This window comes from Trichoderma evansii (genome assembly GCF_050947405.1).
Source record: "Trichoderma evansii strain SZMC 28006 chromosome Unknown GGI43scaffold_3, whole genome shotgun sequence".
NCBI lineage: Eukaryota > Fungi > Ascomycota > Sordariomycetes > Hypocreales > Hypocreaceae > Trichoderma > Trichoderma evansii.
This window is the reverse complement of record NW_028145203.1, coordinates 723,732-747,259: the sequence shown is the minus strand read 5'-3', so window position 1 is coordinate 747,259 and position 23,528 is coordinate 723,732. Positions and strand designations below refer to the sequence as shown.

General features: G+C 48.5%; 6 protein-coding genes and 1 non-coding gene across 7 annotated transcripts; 2 read left to right on the top strand and 5 right to left on the bottom strand.

The window, feature by feature from the left end:
• Positions 1-6,023: 6,023 nt before the first annotated feature.
• Positions 6,024-6,109, top strand: GGI43DRAFT_t55. The gene has a single exon. It is a non-coding gene; the product is annotated as a tRNA-Val (tRNA).
• A 237-nt stretch (positions 6,110-6,346) lies between these two features.
• On the bottom strand, positions 6,347-7,393 carry GGI43DRAFT_240103 (uncharacterized protein). The gene is made up of 4 exons (XM_083200676.1): positions 7,249-7,393; positions 7,100-7,185; positions 6,961-7,032; positions 6,347-6,878 (listed from the first exon to the last, which is right to left on the bottom strand). Exons 1-4 carry the CDS (start codon positions 7,327-7,329, stop codon positions 6,752-6,754), a joined length of 366 nt encoding a protein of 121 aa, XP_083063950.1. The 5' UTR covers positions 7,330-7,393; the 3' UTR covers positions 6,347-6,751.
• A 1,670-nt stretch (positions 7,394-9,063) lies between these two features.
• GGI43DRAFT_240068 (uncharacterized protein) lies at positions 9,064-9,955 on the bottom strand. Its single transcript, XM_083200675.1, has 5 exons — positions 9,669-9,955; positions 9,515-9,600; positions 9,388-9,456; positions 9,172-9,299; positions 9,064-9,104 (listed from the first exon to the last, which is right to left on the bottom strand). The coding sequence occupies exons 1-4, from the start codon at positions 9,750-9,752 to the stop codon at positions 9,182-9,184; spliced, it is 357 nt and encodes a 118-aa protein (XP_083063949.1). The 5' UTR covers positions 9,753-9,955; the 3' UTR covers positions 9,064-9,104; positions 9,172-9,181.
• A 582-nt stretch (positions 9,956-10,537) lies between these two features.
• Positions 10,538-12,720, bottom strand: GGI43DRAFT_239994 (uncharacterized protein). Its single transcript, XM_083200674.1, has 2 exons — positions 12,186-12,720; positions 10,538-12,122 (listed from the first exon to the last, which is right to left on the bottom strand). The coding sequence occupies exons 1-2, from the start codon at positions 12,448-12,450 to the stop codon at positions 10,729-10,731; spliced, it is 1,659 nt and encodes a 552-aa protein (XP_083063948.1). The 5' UTR covers positions 12,451-12,720; the 3' UTR covers positions 10,538-10,728.
• Positions 12,721-13,131: 411 nt separating this feature from the next.
• Positions 13,132-14,330, bottom strand: GGI43DRAFT_395704 (uncharacterized protein). The gene has a single exon (XM_083204896.1). It carries the CDS (start codon positions 14,101-14,103, stop codon positions 13,630-13,632), a length of 474 nt encoding a protein of 157 aa, XP_083063947.1. The 5' UTR covers positions 14,104-14,330; the 3' UTR covers positions 13,132-13,629.
• A 2,015-nt stretch (positions 14,331-16,345) lies between these two features.
• Positions 16,346-17,738, top strand: GGI43DRAFT_239966 (uncharacterized protein). Its single transcript, XM_083200673.1, has 3 exons — positions 16,346-16,723; positions 16,881-16,957; positions 17,031-17,738. The coding sequence occupies exons 1-3, from the start codon at positions 16,600-16,602 to the stop codon at positions 17,451-17,453; spliced, it is 624 nt and encodes a 207-aa protein (XP_083063946.1). The 5' UTR covers positions 16,346-16,599; the 3' UTR covers positions 17,454-17,738.
• A 1,741-nt stretch (positions 17,739-19,479) lies between these two features.
• GGI43DRAFT_395701 (cystathionine gamma-lyase CYS3) lies at positions 19,480-21,755 on the bottom strand. Its single transcript, XM_083204895.1, has one exon. It carries the CDS (start codon positions 21,125-21,127, stop codon positions 19,871-19,873), a length of 1,257 nt encoding a protein of 418 aa, XP_083063945.1. The 5' UTR covers positions 21,128-21,755; the 3' UTR covers positions 19,480-19,870.
• Positions 21,756-23,528: the final 1,773 nt, after the last annotated feature.

The window sequence follows — 23,528 nt, the reverse complement described above, 5'->3', positions numbered from 1 at the left end:
CTCGACTTTGAATCTGCGAGGGAATCTTTGTAACAGCAGCAGCTACACTAGTGCAGCTTTGGTAGTAGCAGCAGCCCTCACGATGCCTATTCTGACTAAAGGTCTTGGACTACACCTTGCCTTTAGTAGAGAATGCGACTGTCTCGAGAGAGTGTTTTCGTCTTTTACGAGACCAATTGACCTCGTGCCTCGTTCCTCGTTCCAAGTCTGCCCGAGAGCTTCATCCAGAGTGTAAGGTACCAGACAAAAAGGTACATTCGCGGCGAATCGCTTCGGCCAATGCTTTGTCAAGCCGCTTCTCGGCCCTTTGGTAAGTGAGGCCAATATTTCTTGCCCCCTTGCATCGTTGCGTTCAGGTAAAAGCCTTGCATACGGTTAGCACTACTGCCATCACTGCTACCCAACACCTACAGACTATCGAGTACATGCTTCGTATTATCGTAGTAGGTACATGTGCAGCCATGACACCCCCCAGCATTGGTGGCGTCTGCGTTAATACACGTTGCAGCAGGTGATGCTTCGCGCTTACAGGTATTCCGCACAATGTGATTTCGACTGCACGTACGGAATACATGCCTGTGCTGTGCTGTGCTTGTACTGTATGCAAGGGCATCCGATCTTCCGCGAGCAAACAGGTCTGATTGGAGTTCTTCGGTCGCCCAAATCAGTTCAGACTTGCATGGGCGCTATCTGGGGTCGAGAAACCTCGCCTCTCAGGCGGTGTGAGCAGCCTGACAAGGCAGAAAAGTATATCCAGGCACACAAAACATGCACTGCTCTTGCACCTCTTGATCATCGCGGCCGCAGCTGATGCACCGGCAGGCTCGGAATCAAGCAAATCTACGCTCGTTCATGGGGCAAGAAGCAATCTCATATCTGCCGAGTGGCTCTCTAGCAGCTTTCTAGCAGCTTTCGCAACGCTGCGGCCTTGATTCCAACGAGTCTTCCATGCGCCTTGACTCGCCTGCAGCTCGAGCTGGCTGGGGGCAGAGAAGAAAGGATCAAATGATGATTATGTCATGTAAGCCGTGCGATGCGCTACTGCTGGTCACCCTCACGTATGCACAAGCAGTGGAAGAGGCCGGCAAGTCTTTGCTATCTTAAGGGGAGCTGACAAGTCAATTGTACAGCATTGATGCGTATTGAGGCCATTGCTCCTCCGGTATCCCTTGCTAGATAAGGAACCATTGGAATACGACTGCTCCTGGACGACTCCCTGCCTGGTGCCTACAATACCTGGCTCTATGCAGACTGGAAAACGTCAAGGACCCATCTCCATCTCGGCCAGCTCATTTTCTCTACTGACTCGCCTAGCACCAGTAATACAGGTACTACTGCGACTGCTTAGGTACTACCATCTTGTGGAAGACGATTTGAGTCCAAACTTTGATGCTCATGTGCTACTTTTAGAATGAATGACTTGCGTTATAGAGTACCCATACCTCAGCCGCATCTCGCTTGCTTGCTCGCCTATTCCTCTCCTTGCATCAGGGCTCCTCCATAGCGCCGTTAGACCCCATGGGACCGTCCCCACCAGACAAAAAGAACTTTCTTCTTCATTCAAAAGAAACGAAGAAGAAAAAAAAGACACCGAGATGACCGAGGGCTGAACGCCTAAAAGATGGCCTTTGCGTCTCACCGTCGTTTTGGCGGTTCGTGCTAGCACTCATACTTGGTGCCCGGATCGATAGACAAGCTCCGCCACCTCTTTTGCTTCGGCGCAATGACTTTAGCTTCCATGTTAGCAGATCGAGCCTTTCCTTTCAAAGCGGTAGAGAGCAGCCGGTTCATCTGCTATGGTATCCTTTCAAAAGTCTTACCCCAGCAATTTAAAAACAGCAAAAAAGCCACAGCATCAATGGCGGCCACCACCGCCATCACCGTTCAGGGCTAAGCTGCTCCCGGATCCTGGCGCGTCTGTATCCGTTATCCAAGTGGTCCAGAGAAGCGCCCACCAGTGAGTGACTGGCAACTCATTACAAACTACTCCGCACAAGCGCAATCCTACTGCTAGTATTCCGTAATGGTGGTGTTATAGCCACTGCTGCTAGTAGTAGTATTATTAGCAGCTATCCCCAATATTTGTGAGCGCTACGGCTGATATTCCCGACGATCGGTTCAAAACACCCTCCAGGTGATGCGGATACAGAAAAGAACTATTAATCAGGGAGCACTAGCTGTGCTCTAATACCATACAGCTCTGGTGGAAAGGCTCGGCGCGCTCAAAATCGACCTCTAGTGTTTGACTAGAATGCCTCATCTCTCGTATACAGGTGTATGAGTAGATACCAAGAAGCATTCATCTCCGAGTGTGATTACATCGGCCGATATGCCATCTTATGCCCGCCGCGTCCAGTCCAAGATTGGGAAATCGACCGCCTGCTTGGGCACGTTTTCGATAAGCTCAGCAGAGCAGTTAGACACAATCCTCTCTGAGATGGCTGCCACTAGACAGCCTGCTTCGGGCATTACTTCATACGTATCTGCTCTGTATTAGTCTCTTAGCCGGTACACGTGCCTTGCAGGCGATGATCATCGTGTCCAGGAAGCGAGATGCTGCGCCTGCAGAGGGTTATATCTGGCTCATCTCGCTGCGACTCTGGCCTCCCATTCCGCGTGGAGCTGTGGCTCATCACGGGAGAGGCCGTCCATCGCCAAGTGGCTTGAGCGATCGAAACTAGACGAGACTTTGCTGAACAAGGGGAGACTCCGCTTCTCCACCGTACTATGGCCAGGAACCCTCTTCTAGCGTCTTCATCAATCCCTGCTCCATGTGATCATGTGCCACGCTTGCCACGACTGGCTCTGTTTCGTTTCACCTTTTCTCGGCCCTCTTTGTGTCTTCTGTCTGTCCAGGGGCTATATGAATGTGTGGAGAAGCGTTGACACTTACGGGGACAGTGAATGACGTGCGAAAGAGAGGGAGCACAAAATAAAAGGGAATCGAAAAAGGGGGCGCGATAAAACGCATGAATGAAAGAGACAAAGGCAATCTTGCGTCGCTCACCGCTCATTCTAGCGAGATTCCATTTTCTTTCTTTTCATTTGCTATCCCTTGCTTCATTTGGAACGCTTCCTGGTGTCATCACGATCGTGAGGATTAGTACAAGTAGGGCTCGCACGCAGCATCTTGCGCACACTCCTCAACATTTTCGCATGGTCTGCAAGGGACGCCTAGTTGATCCTTGCTTCAACACGCGGCCTATCAAAGAACTAGCATCAGGCAAAGGGATGGCTTAAGCCAAAGCTAGCCCGTGTGCCACTCCCTCTTCCCGCTGCTTAGACTTGCAGAGCTGAAAGAGAGTTTTGGAAGAAGGATGATATGCATGAGTAGTACTCGGCACTGCTACTGTGGCTAAATGGCCAGTTCGCCGTCCATCTCTTTGAATAGGCAGTCACAGTGCAGCCTGATAAGCTGAGACTGGCTTTGTGTGTGTGCTGGGAGTTTAATTAAACTGCTTCCTCCTGTCCCGCACCATCCACACCTGCTACGCCGTGTTCCTCTTACACGTCCAATCAGTTCTGCGGGGTGGCGGGAAAAACAGAATAGCAATGCCACTAGGCCGGCGGATGGAGCGGGTAAATAGAGAAGAGAGATCTGCCGAGTGGCATTACATTTGGTGACAGTGCTTGCAGCAGCTCCGATGTTTTGAAACCAAAAATACGGAGCATATACCTATACAGTTACTGTAACGAAGTATATGTGTCCGGGAAGCCGTTGATGGATTTAAGCTGGACCAGATTCGACTCTTACCAATAAGAGATATTTGCCGCACATGAGCTAAAGACGCTCCATCAGCACTACGTCCGACTCTGTACCTTACAGTACAAGCATTGTTTCTATTTTTATTCTACGCTGTTCCTTTGAGGTAGAAAAAAATGCACCAGGGAGGGCATACAAGCACAGTCTCATGTTGATAGACTCGCTATACTAACACCCGCATGATGACTGCCGCCACGGCTGTGCCGGGATACTTGCTAAAAGAGCTCAAGATGAAACTCTTTGTCTCGTCATCGATTTCGCTCCCTCTTTACCTAAGCTGGTGGCCTGAAGTGCCGCGCGTATAAACGGCATACGAAGCAACACTGCTCACCATTACTGTGTATGGATATACTAATAGAATAGTACTCCATCCATATTTACGACATGCTGATGAGCAGTACTGCTTTAAAAGTGAGAAGAAAAAATTGCGCAGATTATCATATCTGCGGGGCATGATTATATCTGTTGCGCCCGTCAACTTGACATATGGGACGGTGCGACGCGGCCGTTTCCAACGGGCTCGGATCGCGATTCACGTAATCGATGATGATGATGTGTATCTACATGTGCCCGCTGTGGTGAGTAAAATGTGTCATGAGCACAGCACAGGTTACAGTTCAAGAAGGATACCAGGACAGGCCATTCTCTTCTAATCTACTTGCTGCTGTTGTGTGACGCTCCTCTTTTGGCTCCAATTGCTCGGGGCTGTGTGCCCTGCACTCAGCATTTTGACTGGCAGATGTACTTGTGCCGTATGACAGCCAGTAATACTAACTGTAAAATGCAAAGGCCGAGTCTTCTTCTCGGCCGACTCGAAGCACTACAATAGGATGCCTTCTCCGCCAGCTAATGATCCTTCGGGGCTCAGAAAGAGCAAGATGGGGAGACTGTGCTAATGCAATAATGCTATTCGACGCCTGAATACTGGCTTGAGTTTGCATCTAAGCGTTGGTCATAATCCAATCAGAGCGCAATCAGAGCGCTCTCATATCGTCGGCGACGCGGGAAGATGAAGCAGCCCTAGTGCAGCTCTGGAAGTGTGTGCGTGTAACAGCTGTGTTGACGGAAGCTTGGAATCGAGCTTGCCATTGGCCCGCGATGGCGAGAGCCATGCACGTAGACAATAAGCACTGAGCTCTAGCAGGCTTGTTTCATACAGAGAAGGAATCTGACGCTTGTGAAGGAATTGCCACGTTGGCACCACTAACATGCCGGTCCATATGCACGATCGTGGGTTAGTGTTTTGAGGGCATGAAAGAGGGCTGTTACTTTGTACAGTATGATTGATCGCCTTGCGCTTCCTTGTAAGGCTAGGCTATCAAAGCGAAACGATATGCTGACACGAATTGCTAGACGATATGCACGAGACGCATGCTTGTAGTATTTGTCAACTTGCATGAAAATCCAAAGTCGACGAACGGACGCAATTATGGCCTTCTCAAGCTAGACTCACATCACGGCATTTGGCACGAAGGAGACTACGCTCTAGTTTATCATTTTGACCTGTGCCCGGCGAGATTCAAGGCTCCGGGCCTCTTTCTTAGTCTCTTCGCGCTAATGCTTCGGTGTCTGCGGCCGTAGTATATAACGACCTTGACAACGTCAACAGTCGACTAATACGACCTACCAAGAAACGACTAGGTGGGCTGGGCAATCTGCATTTCAGCTCACGCACCAGCCACAGCTAATCGATCTGGGGCGCCTGCGTATACCCCTCCATTGTGCCCGGATGATCACTTGAGGAAAAAACAGGAACTATCTGGTAGTCATCGCCGACCAAACGAGGCGCACCAGCTCTTCGGCGGCCCTTGTGTAAGCCATCTCCGAAGCCAGGCGTGTTAGTGTCAAGGAACGGGTGTGTACATCGTGCGCATCTCTGCAGCACGAATGAACAAAGTATTCTCGGAACAGACTACGCACTAGGCTAGAGAGGAATAAAGAAGATGGAGGGCGCGGGTGCCTTTCCCCTCGTTTCGGATGTAATCTAGATAACGGTAGGGACTTTGTCCATGCCTTTCTAGCAAGAAGAGAAGCCGTGAGAGGCTCTAGGTTGAATGCCTTTGTCATTGATCAAGAGTTCATGCCCCAATGATGATACTCGCCGTCCAATGGTATGAAACTGGGAGGGCAGAGGGCGCTTTCGTGCTTCATGGTCAATATTGAACCATCTGTCAGCCATTTTACAGAGTCTGCCTTGCCATCATTGTCATCAATAGAATAAGAGTATGAATTCTCCTCTTCTTTAGCACGAAATACGATTGGTTCCGTGGTCTAGTTGGTTATGACATTTCGTTAACAAGTTTAACGCCACCGAAAAGGTCCCCGGTTCGAGCCCGGGCGGAATCACCACTTTCTCTTTTTGCGCTATCTCACCATAAGCATGTTAGTGCTTCCTTCTCTCTTCCTTTTTATTTTGGTTGTCTGGACAGTATAGAGTTTGGCAGGGTTGCTGTGGCTGGCATGCGTCAAAGAAGCGGGCGTCTCGGCCGTGACCGAGCTGCATATGGATGGTGTAGTGGCTGTGATATTGGCGGAGGGTATCCGGCAATGTGAGGCTTAATAATAGCAATCTGTTCTCCGATGCACGATGACGAGGTTGAAGGAATCAAAATTGGATGCAATCCTAGTGTACTTGACACGGTCAGATGATGTTCAAAATTGCAATTTGACTTTCTGGTTTATTTACCCCCTTTCGTGCCTTGTTCGGTAAACGAATTACATTTCAGAGGAACACCTGGTATATAAGCTTCAAATGCTTTCGAGAAAAAGAAAAAAAAGTGTAATTGATTAAATTGTATCATTAGGTAGCATCCCGCCTCCTGAGCTAGACCAGCTCACCACATACTTTCGACTTCCAAAGTCATAAGATCACGCGCTCTTGCTAGGAAATACAGCCAATTATCCCCCAAACCTCATCCCGTAAAAAAGATTATAGCAATACACCACCCTTGATGAGTACTGCTACATGTTTATTTTCAGGTTTTTTCTTTATGGGAGGAGATGAGTAAGCTTGCAAGAAATCGACCGGGCGGTGGAATCCGGGAGATACGAGTTGTCGAATAATGCTGTGGCGTACCAGATGACGGAGGCTGCTGGGTCCCGGCAGTAGTCGTTTCTTTTGTAATCATAAGTCGTCAGTGTAAAGGGAACAAAACAAGGGTTTGCTGTTGGAATAGCCAAGGGAGGATTAAACTCACGAGTAGAGAGAGCAGGCTACGTAGAAGGGGTCAGGGAACTGCTGCAGCTTCACTGAATTCACATTGCCGATGCTGAAAACTTGTCAGTACTCTGTTGGAAACATATTTGAGCATTTAGCTCCAAGGGTGTAAAACATACATGCGATCGTCGATTTGTACGCATTCGCCGACTTTCCCTACGTGGAAGTGCTCTCCCTGGAAGTTGGATTCATCGTAGAGCGTTGCCTTTTATTTTTCCATCTTGTCAGCCAAACTTCGCTACTTGGATGACGTCGTTGTAGAACTCACAATTGGCCCGAAGGGAATCAGCTGGGCAACTGCAGCAGTGGCAGATACCAGAAGACACGGGAGAATCTGATTGAAGTGCATATTTGCGGTTGTTAAAAAAAAAAAAAAAAAAAAAATATTGAGAACTATGAATGGTATTACACGCAAAGTTACAGAGTGAAGAAGGTGTCCTCAAAACGGCACTTAATGGGAGATATATATATATACGTGTATTCTATCTGTGTTTTCTATTTCTCCGTTGCTGTTTCTGTTTCATAAGATGTTTACTCTCTCTGAGACGTTCCATGGAGACCAAGTCAGGAAGGCTCCATTGAGATTTGAATGGTCTCAGAGACATGTCATTTGAGAGTCCGTGCCATGGATATCTTTCTGGAATGCTTCATCCATGTGCTCTTCCTTTCACTATTTTGTAATAAGTAGCTTTTATTTTTCGTGATTGATCGTTTCCAGCTTGTCAATTCCTCAAAGTCATCCCGAATCCAATATCATATCACAAAGCTTTCTTGAGATTTTAAATCGCGAATTCTAAATATGGATGGTTCGTATCCAAACTGCTTATATCGCACAGACGTATGACATAAATGTCAAACATACTGAATCATGCAACCGGTATTTGTCTCTTACCGCTTCACCTGACAGAAATGCCCCCTGGTCTGCTAACCTTACTCGGCTGTATCAATGCTTTATGAGCATGGCCTTGTGAGCAGCTTCCTCTACTGAGGACTGTATGATATTGATATTTCTTCACGTAGGAATGATTACAGGGTTCCCTGAAAAGGGGTATGCCATCGCTACTCGCCAGAAGTAGTTCGGGTCGTCGGCATAATACAAATTCTTCGGCTCTATCTTCGTAGAAAGGGCATGGAAGGGTTTCTCTCATTTTTTTTCAAATGCGTAATCAGTCCGCTTTACCGCATGAAAGCAGGGCGTTGTATATATTGGAGGAGCAACCAACACCAATCAGCATACATACTGGCAAAAGTGCCGTGTGTCCGGTTTGATGCAAACATGATCATATGTTAAATCGTCGATCAATCCGTAACTCAAATTTCCGAAGAATTTTTTCCTTTCTGTGAGTTATTAGCAGGATTTCAACGTTCATCGAGGAGCTAAATCGCGATCCGAGCTCCAGGCACGGCCCGTTCCCCCTTTTTAACAACGTCGTGGGGAACAACGTTGGACTATGAAGAATTTGTAAGCATAGCATGTATCATAGCTAGAAAATCATATCTCAGCCTGAAAAAAGTAAACATAACGGTGGCTGAGTAAAAGGTATGGAAGGCAAAAGAGACAATGTCTATTGAGCAGGAATGTGAGTGGTACATACCAAGGCCAGTAGTGGTGGTGGTATTCCGCACGAAGCACTCGAAATTAATATTTTTATACGAATCCATCTGTATTAAACGTTTTACTCTACACTGCTCCATCAGGGATATTCATGGAAAATCCGTGAGCAATCGGGATTGGCAGAGACCTGAGATATAGCAGGCACGCGTGCCCAAAATTTCTGCTACTTTTCTTCGTTACTATCCCAATATGATCTTTTTTTCCAGCCTAAGTGATATTCAATTGAGCGAGAAACTGGATAAATTATGCGATGGAGTTTTTTTGAAAAGGTTACAGTTGCTATTCCATTCGTTGTGTATCACAGATGATATCAGATATATCAGGTTCACAATTTATATCATAGCAAGGCTGGCATGTAGCATGTATTCATGTGTATTTAATAAAGCAGTAAGCCAACTATCCAACCATCATTCATAATCATATATTCATTTCTCATAAAAAACCCAAGTGCATGGTGAATATCGGAGTTTTCTCATTTTATTAAAATCGTGCCCATGTCCTTTGTGACCCTGCAGTGGAAGGGAAAGAAATTATCACAGTTAGCTCATTGAATCAGGATTTTTATACGAAGCATACCCTTGGGGCGCTAATCTCTCATACCTTCGCATCTCACTGATCGAACATCGCTGTCACGTTGGATGTTGACCTTGCTATTCCTAGCAGTAATGAAAACCACTTCAGTGCCAGGTCTGCAGTTATTAGATCTTAAGAAAAGATCAGACATACATAGTTAGTTTCTGCATGAACCAATGCCATAGAATACTCATTTGTTATGAGGAGAGAGGAACTTACCCAAACAGAGCGCAGATCCTATCTGGAGGAGAATTTGGCCAAAGCTTTGCGGATCGCGCATGCTCGCGTCTTGGCTCCTGTCAGTATAAAAACCCAAGATATTGTCCAGGAATACGGAAGAACATACACCGGACCAGTGACCTTTACACAAGTACTCAGGCTGCGTACTTCAAATTGCGGCCCCGCCCAATCGTAGTTGTGATATAAAGTGACCTTTTGATTCAGTCTCTTAGCAAGATACGGCCAGTGCCAGGCTTATCATGTAGATGGAAAGAACTCACAAGCGGAGCTACAGGAACCATCTCGGCTGGCGCAGCAGCCGCAAATGGGGCCAGAACGTAGGGGAGGAGCATGGAGAAATGCATGGTTACGAGTAAGTATCTATTCAATTGAGTGCAAAAGGATGTCAAATCCGCGGTGATTATTCTTGAGTTGAGAGGAAGAAGAAGAGAAAAGCTCGTCTACCTAGGTACGTTCAATTCGAAATATACGTCGTACCGTTGTTGTCTATTATAGTGTCCGATGGAGAGGGGATGATCTGCATCCGCCAAGTCTGTGCACGTGTACAAGCATGTATGGCACCGCTCTAGAACCTGTTAATTAGCTGCCTAGCATTGCTACTACTATTTACTAAACAAGTCTCGACGTACGGAGTATGCACAAAGCATGCGTCGAGCACCAATTAGGTGGTGCTAGCCGCTGCTTCTCCGCAAATTGATTTCACATGAAGCCGAATCTTCTCGGACATATCGAGGCAAAGACCGGCGACGGATGCCACACCGCGCAACTCCCGAGACATATTTGCTAAGATTTCGTCTCCCTGCTCATAAACGTTATGTATGGCTTATTTCGTGTTCATGCCAGACGCGAGGTAGCGGTAAAGCTGGAATAAAACTTGCATTCCTTATGGCTGTTTTTTTTTTTTTTTTTACTGTAAGCGCCTTAGCACGCGTATATTGAACGCGGAGCTATATATGCATCTCAACTAAAAGGCATTGAAAGCTAGACGCGTTGGTTTTTTTGGTATTTTTTTTTTTTTTCTTTCTTCACAAAGTTTAATGCATAGCATCAGGCGTAAGTAGATTCTTGAGTGTATTGAGTATCCGGTTTATTATTCGTACTGCCGTCATACCAGACGGACTGTGCAGTAGTGTTTCAAAGTCGATGGTAATGCAATGTTATTACACAACCATTGATCCATTCCCTGAGCACTGGACCAGTATAAGAAAAAAGAAATGAGAAAAAAAAAATACTCTATTATCCATCCTGCCGCCTGTAACGCCAATATTATGCAGAACCAAGGCTTTATGTACTGAGGATAGTATTACCTGGCGTTATATATTACTCGGTCATCGAATCGTCATCGTTAGTCAAAAATTGTATCTGGTTGGTTGGGTCATCTGCTGTCATCAGGTTTTGCGTATATTCGCTTGCCAAGCTATTTCCTTCCGTGTGCTCATTACGCCGTCTGTGGATCTCATTCATCCCTTGGCACGCCATCTCCGCAATGTGATGCAGCTCGTCGAGGGTACTCGGATTGCAGTTGTTAAATACGCCATCAAGGCTCTTTTGCCATCCTGACGTGGTGTTCTCCACGGCAGTCTGGTACGCGTTGGTATCATAGTCTGTGACGCCAATATAACCAGGTCGTTCTGTGAGCCGCTGGAGGAGATAGTCTTCTCGAGAGTCCGACGGCAGATATTCGACGAGCTCGCCTGATGGGGTAGAAGGTTGGCGTATACCCATGACGACTTCTACGAAGCGCTGAGATAAGCTGCGAGCAAGGCCACAGGGGTCGATGAGGTCGAATTCAGGACTAGTATTAAGATCTTCTCTGATATAGAGATCGTAACCGAGGAACGACGCTCGACAGATTCGCAAATTAGGCATGGTGCAGCGCAGCATCATGGCTACCCAATAATCGTCTCCGTCGGGGCGCTGGTTAGCGATGCCAACCCACAGGACCTTTTTAGAGTCCTCGTTCCATTCGCGTGATCGCTCTGTCTTCAGATACACTTCATTAAGATATAGCTCCTCGAGAAGAGCTCCGAATTCTTCTGTAAACCGCTTAAACACTTCTGGAGATATCTCTACTCGCTTCAGTTCAAGGCATGTCAAGTTGTCGAGCATAATCCGGGGCGGTGGCAGCACACGTGCTCTCCACTCGTCGACAGGCGTATGATAAAACTTGGTCTGCTTCAGTCCTCGGGGTGGTCTGTCATCATGCTCCATGCCTACTATACACAAGGTTTCGAGATGTTGTGCGTGCTCGATGATGTTCCAAAAGCACGACCCAAAAAGGCTCACTCGGTGTGGATCTGTCTCGTGGCGGCGGAGAGTAATCACCAGATGCTTGAGTACGGCTACGGTAGTCATGATATTCATCACATCGCTGGGGTTCATCCACAAGTGGCATACGGCGACATCTGTGACATTTTCCAGCACGAGAACTTCCATTGATGCCGAATCTTCTTCTGGGCGCGAGGCCAGGGCTTTGAAGGTGTTGGCGAGAATAATGGTGGCAGCGTTGCAGTTACGGCCTACCAATTGGAAAGGCAAACTTAGTCTCAATCGATCAACATCGCGACAGTTGAAGAATAGAGCCTCGACAGCCTGATAGTATTCCTGCTCGGTAAAGGAGGACTCGCTCATGCAGTAGAGGTTTTGTAGGGACTCGCAGAACTCCGCCATCCAAGGCACACGAGCAAAAACTGTGTTTAGGAAATCGACTTCCACTACCAGGGCTGGGTTAGCCAACTATTCACTTGTTATAGCCAGGGGAGGAGATAAAATCTCACTTTCGTCGCGAACAACCATCAAATCTATATAGAGGCTCTTGCAGTGGTAGCCAATCGTTTGTAGAGCATCGGTCTGTGGCCGGATTTGGCGGCTGGTTCTGCTAAGGCGAGAGAATTCGAGCCCCAGAGTGCGACAGACGAAGGGTTTGAGGATCCTATTAAAGGCTCGACACACGAGGCGGAGGTCAAGAACTCTATTCTTGGGGCCGGATGCGACGCATTGCAGCAGGATGGCGTCAATGAGCTCTGGGGGTAGCCGATTCATCGTGTCGTCTGGTAGGCTAGAGGCGGGGAGTCGTTCAACGCAAGGCCGCCGGAATGCATCTGGTTTGGATCCGGTGTAAGGAGAGAAGAAGGCTGAGCTTCTGGGCGTGTAGATGAGAAGAGATAGATGGCGATTGGGCTGGCAGAGGGAGATGCGAGATGCTAATTAAACAGCGTACGAGTGCATACGCTTGGTTGCGATGACATGACCTGCTGTAGCTCGGGAGCTTTAGCGGCGATGGCGTTAGTGGTACTTTACTGCATCTTACAGGGCCCTTTTAGTATGTCATAGGCAACTGGTTGCTACCCTGTAGTAAAGCCCGTACGGAGAGAACTTCTGGCGCTGGGAAGAGGAAATACGAGAAATTTAAGAGAAATGAAGAATAAGCATGTTATAGCCGACAGCTTTAGTAAGAATACAGGTGAAGATTAGACAAAGATCGTCTCGTGCGCTGGCAATGCTGAACCTGGCGATCACTCTGATAGCGCGTACCATAATGCTTTCGTACAAAGTTATAAAGGGTACCAGCCCAAGAAGCTATTAAAAAATATCTGCAATCCCTACTTGAACTTGATTCGGTGATGGAAATCTTACCAGAAACGGAACCCAGAAAACATCTTGTGCATGCGAGACAGACAGAGCGCTATGAGCATGCAATACCAACATCACGAAAGATGCCCCAAGCCAAGCTGCATAAAGCAAAGCCTTGCCATGCTGCAGCTCAGGTGTGGCCGTTGTCTGTATACAGTGGGTCTTGTGGCGGCTGGCGGCCGAGACTAGCGGCATCTTGCAGCGCGATAGAAGATTACAAGAGATTTGAGGCCTTATCCGGATCAGAGGCATTATGGAGTCCTACTTTTTGCTATAGTGGTAAACTACCAAGATAATGAGAATTTGGGGTCAATGGCACAAGGCTGTTCACCACCTGTGGTACAAGCAGCCATATTTATCAGAATGTAGAGCTGAGTGCCACAATACGCAATGTCTGTGCAAGATACGCATCTGCCTGATGTACCCAATAGGACATCATCCAGCGTCAGTGGGAAAAGGTGTATGGCAAAGCCGGAAATTAACAGATGACAAATGCGCTAAAATTTTAGAGTACGCTTCTGGCGCTGTAAGAGGGTCAGCGTCGACTTTTAACCCCGTGACTATCAGTCGGGATAGGGAGAGTGGAGGTTAGCAGCAGCCTCGATGATAAGAAGTCCAAGGAAAAGGAGATTTAATGAGATTTCGGTTCAGAGATTTAAAAAAACGAGATTCAAATTTCCCCTCCGTACCTGAGACCTCGTACTGGTTAATAGAGCCCGCCAAGTCGGATCGTGGATAGGATGGCCCATTGCTCGGCTTTGACGTGCCGGGACGAGCGACGCTTGCATGGCACGAAACAGCAGTCATGGCAGCAAATTTGCGATTGTCGATAAGGGACCGGCACGAGAAGCCGAAACCACCGCTGGTTGCACATGGGTAGCCATAGGCAATAATAATGGTCTGTGGGGACAAGAAGAGATGGAAAAGAAAGAGAAAAATAGGGCAAGCTGTGATGGAATAGATTGTAGTTGGTGTTGAGGCGCACGGCCACAGCAAACGTTCTAGCAAACATCTCAGCCACAAGGTGGGAAACTGACATCTGATGCGACTGGCTGCATGCATGCAGAGACACAGCTCTGGTTAGACTAGGGGGAGATCTCACGGCGCTGTTTGATGATGGTGTCTGGAGCTATGCTGATGGTAGCCATGGAAGCACAGGCCGTGGGCCTCGCCGCCTTGTCTGAATTGAGGAGGTCTCATCGGCTTGTCTCTGCGATAAGTGGCCCATTATTCCATATTTTGAAAGAGTTTAGGTACCGCGCGCAGGCACAAAGTACCTTTTGAGTTGGGCGAATGTATCTTTTACCCTTGTCCTGTACCGCCAAGTCTCTGCAAGCGTGGTCCAGGGGAAATCGGCACGAGTTGCGGGGCGCAATTGGCGTGTCTGATTGGCGAACTCGTCGGAGCTTCACCAGTGCTGTGGCGGGAGCTTCCATTTTCTTCCGCCAAGGAGGGAAGTCTTTTCTGCTTCTTTTTTGGCGCGGCAAAGCGGCCCCTATGAAATAAGGATACAACGGTAAAATCATGAAAATTAAATGAGCGTCAGCAGCCAAAAATTAAAGAGAGCGCCGTGCTTAATCTTTGAGCCCAGGAAACGTGCAACGTGCATCGCCAGCATTGCACGGCCATCGATTACGTAGTACAAGTACAGACGGATAGAGCATTATCCGTGGGTAGCATACAGGCACGGTAGGTAGCAGAGATGGGGTGCCGTGCTGAAACGCCCCCTTCGGTATTAGAATGGTGACATGTTGTCGCATGTCAATTTTTTCCCTCTCTGTGATGACACACTGGTGGTGTTGAGGAGAGAGATAACTATGACGACAGCACAGCGGGAGAGAAACAAAATCTGTCGAGAGCAGGGAGGGAGAGACAGAATGCGCTGAGGTATCTGGCCAAGGGAGCCGAGGAAGAAAAATAGAGTCTCAGCCGCTATTCTGCAGCCACCCAATGGTTACATGTACGAGGCGGAGAAGGGGGGTGCCGCCGCTGGTATGTTCGTACAGAGTACGAAGTGGTTAACCTTCTTTTTTATCGCGTTGCTGCATCGCATATGCACACACATACCACAGCATCATGTGTTGCTGTAGCCGAGGCGGTGGCTGATGACGGCTTCTGCATCGTCAAAGCATCTCGGGCCTAGTACACCAAAGTTACCACCGATGCTGCTGTACGAGCCGGGCTACTCCATACTGGGCATGGTCAGCATAAGTACTATTTGGTATAGCACCAATATTCCCCATTTACTCTTCCCGTCCAGATCCTTCATTCTTATCATGCCATGCGTCCCCTGGACAGGACAAGAAGTACAGTTCTTTCGCACCAAGAGCATCAGGCTAAAAGGTGCTTCGTACTCCTTTAGGCCGCGGACTACTCCGTATAGACTCCCGGGACCTTGGCGCGTGGCCTGGAAGTGGAATAGGCTGTCGTGGCGACCAGCTCCATTACGACATCGTGCTTGGGGCCAAGAGAAGAGGGGTGGGTTCACGATCATTTTCCATTGTTGCCCAAGTCCAAGACAGCCAGGCAGGCCATTCTGAGGTCGCCGCCATGGCAACGCCGGACGCGTTTCTCCTCTCAAAAAAGGGCAGCATGGCAGAGCACAGATAGGCCGCCTGACCAGAGTCCAGAACTCGCCCTCACGCCCCGTGAAACAGCGCAGACGTTGGTGTGCAAGTCCAAATAAGCACCGCCAGTCTAAAGCCTATTGCCATCGTCATGACATCAAGATGCGCGCAGGCACTGCCTATTTGCTACGCGGAGCAAGAGCTTCAGCCACGCGTGGCCGTTAGTGCCAGCTTCGTGTAGAATATCCAAATACCACTTTCGTATAAGCGGCCATCACCAGCGCAGCAGCCAGCGGTCTCGCCCTCTCTGCGCTGCTTGTACGAGAGATGCCCACACCACCATCGCAAAAAACCCCCCGCCCTCTGCAGGTCCTTTTAACCCACCCCTGGCCTCAATCTTTAGTCGATACGGACGACTCGGCGTTGGTGGTGCCGCCGCCGTCTGTGATTGGCCTGGCCCTGGGCATTTCTGGCCCTGGTGAATCCCGCAGCCTATCAGACGCTGCGCTGGCACAGAAGGTACTTGCGGTACTTGAGGTACCTACGTGCTAGCGGCGGTACTTTGGATGCGGCAGACCCAAACAAAGGAATAGAAGAAAAAAAAAAGTCCACGTTCACCCCATGTCCTTAGCGGTAATGAAAAACCGTCGCCGCTTTCCCATGGGCTGTCGTCGGCCTCGCCCTTGCTTCTCTCTTATTTAGGTGACGGCCCTGACAGCTGGCAAGCCTTAGGCCCTTCTTTCTCTTTCCCTCCCGCCTTTGACCTGAAGAGAAAAAAAAACATCCTTGACCGGACCTCCAATTCCTCTTCCCGCAACTCCATCACCGCATTTGCATCAGCATCAGCATAATAGCCCGTCTTCTTTCTGAAGCCATCGCCAGCCCCCGTTCTTGGAGTTCGCTCAGCTGTGGTCTTTGTGCCTCTTTTTATCTCTTAATTTTTCGTGATACCCCCCTGTGAATTTGTTTGTCAGCCAAAACAACTCCGAAAATGCGATCCTCCGCCATCTTCGTCGCCATTGCCGCTACTGCGGTGTCGGCCCAGACTGTTCCGACCTACAAGAGCTCTCTGAACATGACCATTGACCCCAACTCTGTTCCCCAGCAGCAGCGAGGTAAGGCATTCTCTTTTTCTTTCTGTTTTCTCTTCTGCTTTTTGGCGGCGGAGCGCTCCATTGCGGCTTTGCCTGAGGCGCTGTATTTCCTCTCAGCCTGCTTGCTGCGATTTTGATGATAAATTCGGTTGCTAATTCTGCTCTTTTTTTTTTTTAGCCGTTTGGTGCCAGGCCCAAACCAACACTTGCCAGCTCCTTTGCGACAACAACGCTGACCAGAATGACTGCAACCAGGTGGGTTCACCCGCAATCGCTGATCGATCTTTGTATGGGGAATAAGCGCTGATCAATACTTGTCTTGTCACAGGCTCAACTCACCTTCGACTGCACTTGTGAATCCAACAACTCGGCTCCTGGTCTCCAGTACTACACTCAGACTCTGCCCACCTTCATTTGCCAGCAGCTCTTCTCCAACTGCATTCAAGCCAACGCTGGCAACGCAGATGGCCAGGACCAGTGCAAGAGCAACATCCAGAAGCTTTGCGCCACCCACAACCCTCCCACCGCCGCTGAGGTTAGCAGCTTGGATGCTTCCACTGCTGCTGCTACACAGACGGACTCTACCACCTCTGCTGCCAGTCATGCCGCCACCACCACCGCTGCCGACAAGAGTGCTAGCAGCTCTGCCCAGTCGACAACCTCCAAGGCCCTTGCTGCTGCTACCTTGGGCCCTGTTGGAGCTGGTGCCTTTGCCTTGGCCGCCGCTGGTCTCGCTGCTTACGCCCTCTAGATGAGCTGAGCGATTCAGTCCGAGCGCTGGTTTTGTCTGGCGACCCAGTCCGTGGTAATGGTGCGTGTAGGAAGGAAAGAAAAGGGGCACTGGGTCAATGCTTGGACGAGGGGCCTCGCTTCTCCATAAACCACTTTGTTATCTAGTACACTTTGTTTGTTTGATATCACCCCCCCTTAACGAAACCCAAGACGACGAATATGATCGAGGGCATAATGATGGTTGCGTGTTTTTTTTTTTCCCCTTCGAGTTTTATTTTTTGCTTTTACAAGGTTACACGCCGTGGCTATGCCTGCCACTCGGCCACCTTTGCATTTAATCTGTTGAAGGCGTAGTAAGGGCAGTCGCCGCGTTGACTCGGAGGGGAAGAGTCTTTTTGAGTTTATTTCACATGGCAGAGGCGAAGGGGAGTAGGAAAGTTGTTTTGAGGCATAAAATGCAAAAAGTCGTTTGACAAAAGATGAATTGTGCACACTTGATAATTACTTTCTCGCAGCCGCGTAGGAAGTGTGTTGTGAAGAATGAATGGCCTTCCACTATTAGGCTGTCCAGCTCCATGGAATCTACAAGATGACGTTGTCGCGCCCCATTCTTCCGTGTCTAAGCAATGTACTGTACTTTATTGTATTATTCTGGTCTATTTATTGCGCTATAAGCCAACTTCTCAAGCGCGATTACTTAACGCCTTGCGGCCAGGACCAGTGCCAATCCATTTGGTCTAATTTATATGAGGAAAAGCCTATGAGCTTGAATTCTTCCAGGTTCAGCTTAAGTAAACACCAAAGTTCTCAATATACACAACAAAGATTACGAGTAAGAATCCTTCTGAAAAAAAAAAAAAAAATAGACATCTTACCTCAGAGCTCAGCGAGATGAGTGAAAGAAATGAAGCTCTGGGTCACCTACAGCATGCTTTGAACCAGTGATGTGAGAATAGTATTTCGTAATTCGAAGTGCCTAGTAACGGAAGTGATTCATATTTTCTTTGTAAATACTATTCTTTTTTTTCGTAGCTCCACTACGAAATACTACTTTTTTTCGTCTTTCATACATCCACCACCTTCTTCTATAAACTAAATGCTAGCAAAAATTATTTACTGCCTCCTTTATTGAGAAAAAAAATATGAAAGATACTACGAAAATATGAAATACTCATATAAAAGAAATATTAATTTTTTTCGTATATTACGAAAGACGAAAAAAAGTAGAATTTCGTAGTGAGGCTATGAAAAAAAGTAGTATTAGTATTCGTAGTATTTTCGTATATTCTACGAATTATGAATTACGAATTATAAATCTGACAACCCTGGGTATACATATATGAGTAGCAGTACCTAGGTAGTATTAAATTACGAATTTACAACCCTGTTCTTAGTATTCGTAGAATTCGCAGCAGTACTAGTATTCTTAACTTTTTCGCAACCCTGCTTGCAACTATAGCTTGGGCCAATACCGCGCCTAGTGGTTCTTATACTCTGCTCTGAAGGAAGTTATATGTCGGATGATTGGTTTAGGTTGCCCAAAGAGCTGGCCAAAGATTAACCTCCGAATTCAACTTCTTGGAGGCCATTGACTTCCATGTATAGTGTTACCTCAACAAGACCAGGCGATAGTACGTTAATTAATCTGTTAGAGAGGCGATTCCAGGCGAATAGACGTTGCTGCTTACACGCGGAATATCCTGAGTTGACGTAGTTCATACCAGGGCAACAAGTCAGCTCAGGTATAGTCCGGCCAGAGTGGGTTAGAGGGTTACCATTTCGGGCTGATAAGACTGGAGAGAGGCAAGTGAAGCTGCGGCGAGTCAAGTATTCAAGTAGATGCCGAAAGATTTCCGTGTCTGTTTAAGCTCACCTTGACGACACTCAGAGCTGTGCTTCGGGGGCAAGGATTTAATTCGGTGTTGTCGGTGTGCTGATAGGTATGGAATTCTCTATTTTTTGACCCCTTACTACCTGGTAAGCTATTATTGTTCACTGCGCAAAGACATATCACGTTGAAAGAGGTATGGGTGCGGCTCCAAGTATGGCAGACATTCGAATTATAATTCAATTATCGCTCTACAGCTGAATTGTGTATATATCTCTCCAGTACCTAGAAAGTAGCCAAAGTAACATAAAAACCAAGTTCCCAAATAGTAACCCATAAAAGAAAAGAGATTAGCCCGTAAATTTTGGGAAATCACATTTCACACGCCATTTCATGCCACAGCTTGATATTGCCTTGACCTCCCAGAATAGGTCGGCTCAAAGTACTGTTTCCTCCTCCCCTTTTCCTCGTAACAGTTTGCTTTTGTTCAGATTCGTAAATCTGTTCCACGCTTCCTATCGTTGTCTATAATGGTTGTAAAACAAATGCTCATAACACATCTCTAAAAGATATAAAAAAAAGATCAAAAAAATCATAGAATAATGAATTTAGATACCGTTGGTACCATTGGTGCCGTTTGCGCCCTTGGTGAAAGAGACAGCAAGCTCTAAAGCCTGGAGAACATCGTTCTTCAGGTCCTCAGCATCCTCAACACCGCAGCTCAGTCTGACGAGATCATCAAAGACACCGACAGCCTCACGCTGGTCACGGGGGATACCGGCGTGGGTCATGCTGCTGGGGACCTCGCACAAACTCTCAACTCCTCCCAGAGACTCAGCGAGGGTGAAGATCTTGGTGACCTGGCAGAATCGCTCGGCGGCAGCGTGGCCACCGCGGATACGGAAGGAGAGCATACCACCGCCCATGCCGTCGCGGTGCTGCTTGAGGGCAATTGCGCGGTGAGGGTGGGAGTCAAGGCCGGGGTAGTTGACGGCAATGACGTGAGGAGAAGCCTCAAGAGCGTGGGCAACGGTGGTAGCGTTGGTGGTGGCCTCGCGGGCACGGAGGTGAAGAGTCTTAAGACCACGGTGAGCCAGCCATGAGTCAAAGGCTGACGGGACAGCACCAATGGCGTTCTGGAGGAAGCTCAGGCGGGTCTTGAGGTTGTCGCTGTTGAAAGCGGCAACGCCCATGACGACATCGCTGTGGCCGTTGATGTACTTGGTGACGGAGTGGACGACAATGTCGGCGCCAAGCTCAAGTGGGTTCTGGACGTAAGGGGACATGAAGGTGTTGTCGACAACAACGAGGACGCCGTGCTTGTGGGCAGCAGTGACAACAGCTCGGATGTCAACCAGACGGAGGGTAGGGTTGCTGGGAGTCTCGATCCAGATCAACCGAGTCTCGGGGGTGATGTGCTCGGCAATGTCGACCTCAATCTCGGGGGTGAAGGTGACCTTGACGCCGTGGGCCTTGGCGACCTGTGTGAAGTAGCGGTGGGTGCCGCCGTAGACGTCCGAGACGGAGATGACATGGCTGCCGGCGGCCAAGCTCTGCAGGATGATAGCAGTGGTGGCGCTGCCAGAGGAGAAGGCCAGGGCGTAGCGAGCGTGCTCAAGAGCAGCAACGGCAGTCTCGAAGTTGTCTCGGTTGGGGTTGGAGGAGCGCGAGTACTCGTAGATGCCCACGGGCTTGCCCACAGCCGACTGGGCGAAGGTTGTGGACAGAGAGATGGCCTCAATGACAGCGCCGGTAGAAGGGTCGATGGGGGAGCCAGCGTGGACGGCGAGAGTGCCGAAGGCGTGGACGGGGGTCGGGGGCCGCACGGGCGTGGTGACGGGGTCAGAGGTCACAGGAGGAGACATTGTTAAGTCTGGTTGTGAATGTGGTGGGAATATAGAGAAGAATTGGGTCGTAATGTTAAGGCAGAATCCGATCTGAACTCAACGGCTCCCTTTGTGCTGAAGCTTTTGGAGGGGCACCTTTTTTTATGCAGGGTCTGCTTTATCTTATCGGGCTTGGAGGAAAAAGATCCCTGATTTCGTATTCGTTGAAGGGTGTGTCGGAGCAATTGTGTCAATCAACACAGATTAATGATTTTCTTTTCACGATCGAGAGAAAAAGAAAACAGAATTAGGGGGTGGAGGCGAGACGACCCTTAAAAAGAAATAGAAAATTCTGGCTTCACGCGAAGAAAAAAAAATTGGTAAAAAAAAAGGGAAACTCCACTTCAGGGACGAGTGTAGAACAACTCTAAAAATGGTGTCATTCAGCCGAGCTGTGGGTATGTGTGCAGTAGCAGCGGTAGCACGTCACCGGCTCGTTTTGGGCAGTTTCTAGGAATGGGGGATTGCAGGTACCAACTCTTGCCTTAGGTGGAAGCTCGCCGCCCTTTATGCAAAAGGAGGCTACAAAAGGACTGAAACTGTTTCGTGGCACGCAATTCGGAATTGCAAATCACATCATTTTCGTCCAAGCATGACTGTTCCCGGGGGATGGAACAGAAGCTTTTCTTTGTAATACGACCGCCCTGCCTGGCAGTATGTAAGCCACCTGCTCTGCCTCTCCGTATTGCTAATATTGGCGGCGCGGCCTTTCGAGATACTTCTGTGTCATGGCGGCATGCAAGAGGCGCATCATCCAAAAGCCCGACCGACAGCCGCACCTCCATTACGGCTTGTATTGGCAGGTGATTGTACTTGTTTTGGGGGCAGTGATGCGTCTTGTCGCAGCGGGTGGGATGCGATGCCGTGGGGAGAGCGAGAGTACCGCGACTTGGCGATACTTGTGCCATCCGATACACAGCTTTTTGCGTTCTCGATCTGTCACCAGCTGAATCTCACCGCCCTTCCTTGCAGTGTCAATTGGATCATCGATGCCCTCGGGGTCAGAATCCATAGCTCAAACGGCGATCTACACAGATAGCACAAAGTCTGTGCTGGATAACTATCCGCTATCCGATTAACCCACTTCTAGTGCCATGCGACACGGCGTTTTCCCACACGGCGTTTTCCCAGCGCATGGCAGAAAAAGCCATCTATGAAGTATCTACGGACTTTACGATGCGGAAATTTTGGTGTTTTCAAAGAAAGATGGAAAACTCCTACGGTTGTGAACGAGGCCGAGCAATCCTTATCCATTTTCCTTTTTCGGAGTCGCATTTCAAGGACCATCTCGGACGAAGCTAGCTATGGAGAGCATTAGTCGTAACATATGGATTCCAGCGGCCAGAGCCGGCTCAGACAACACACGTAGTGGAATCTCTCAGAAATCATTTCTCGAAGAAAAAACTGTTTGTCAAACAACCATGCCATGCGGATGGCCACCTAGACTGGGATCCCCGTCAGTGGTTCTACAGTAGTGTTACATGTACATTCATTAGCTGTAGGGAGCATATTCACGTGGTCTCTTTTTTTGTGGCGGTTTCTTAGCTAATGTGCGTTGCGTGAGACAATGCATTTTAAACGGCGTTATCATGCATAGACTTGGTTGTTGGCACATAGATAGGTATGCATTTCTAAGAGATAAGTTACCTAATACTCTGCCCAAGTTGCAATTGCTGGCCGATAACGCATGCTTGTGCATCATTCTACGATATGCTTATTTGCCTGTCACCAGCTGGGCCGTGAGTTGTGATCCTGATAGTGCTACTCTATGAGCTGGCAACTTGAACAGCCAATGTTGTTGGACCGGATGTCGGTGCAACTCCGCACAAACGTTCGGCTGGCTGGATCCTGCATCTGGCGCCGCACCTTTGTCCATAAATAGGCAGATAGCCATAGTAATATGGCCCGAACTAGAAGCTCACGTTGGAATTTCTGATACTACTGCTTTGCTAGCACGCTGTCCATGCATAGAACTTACAAAGAGATACAGTCCGTATCATGTCAAAGATAAGATAAATAATCTTACAAGTGCAGTGGGCTCTTACATACATACATACTCCAACACACCTTGCATTGTGCGTGGTGGTGCCTCGGCCGATCCTTGCAAGAGGCTTTCGCGCGTAGTTTGCGGCGACTGCTAAGAAGGTCTACAGTACTACGTAAGTTGCCAACATGCGAATACTGGATAGCCGCCCACGTATGACTATTTACTCCAGAGGCACTCCATTTGCGCAAATCCACCCAAGGGACCAAGGCAAGAGTTGATAAGACGTCTTGGCCTCTCTCTTGGAAGGTATCTGATGGATCGTATCGATCTGACCAGGATAGTCCGTATTACTCCATATCTGTCTTTGACTCCTTATATGGGGTTCTCCCATAG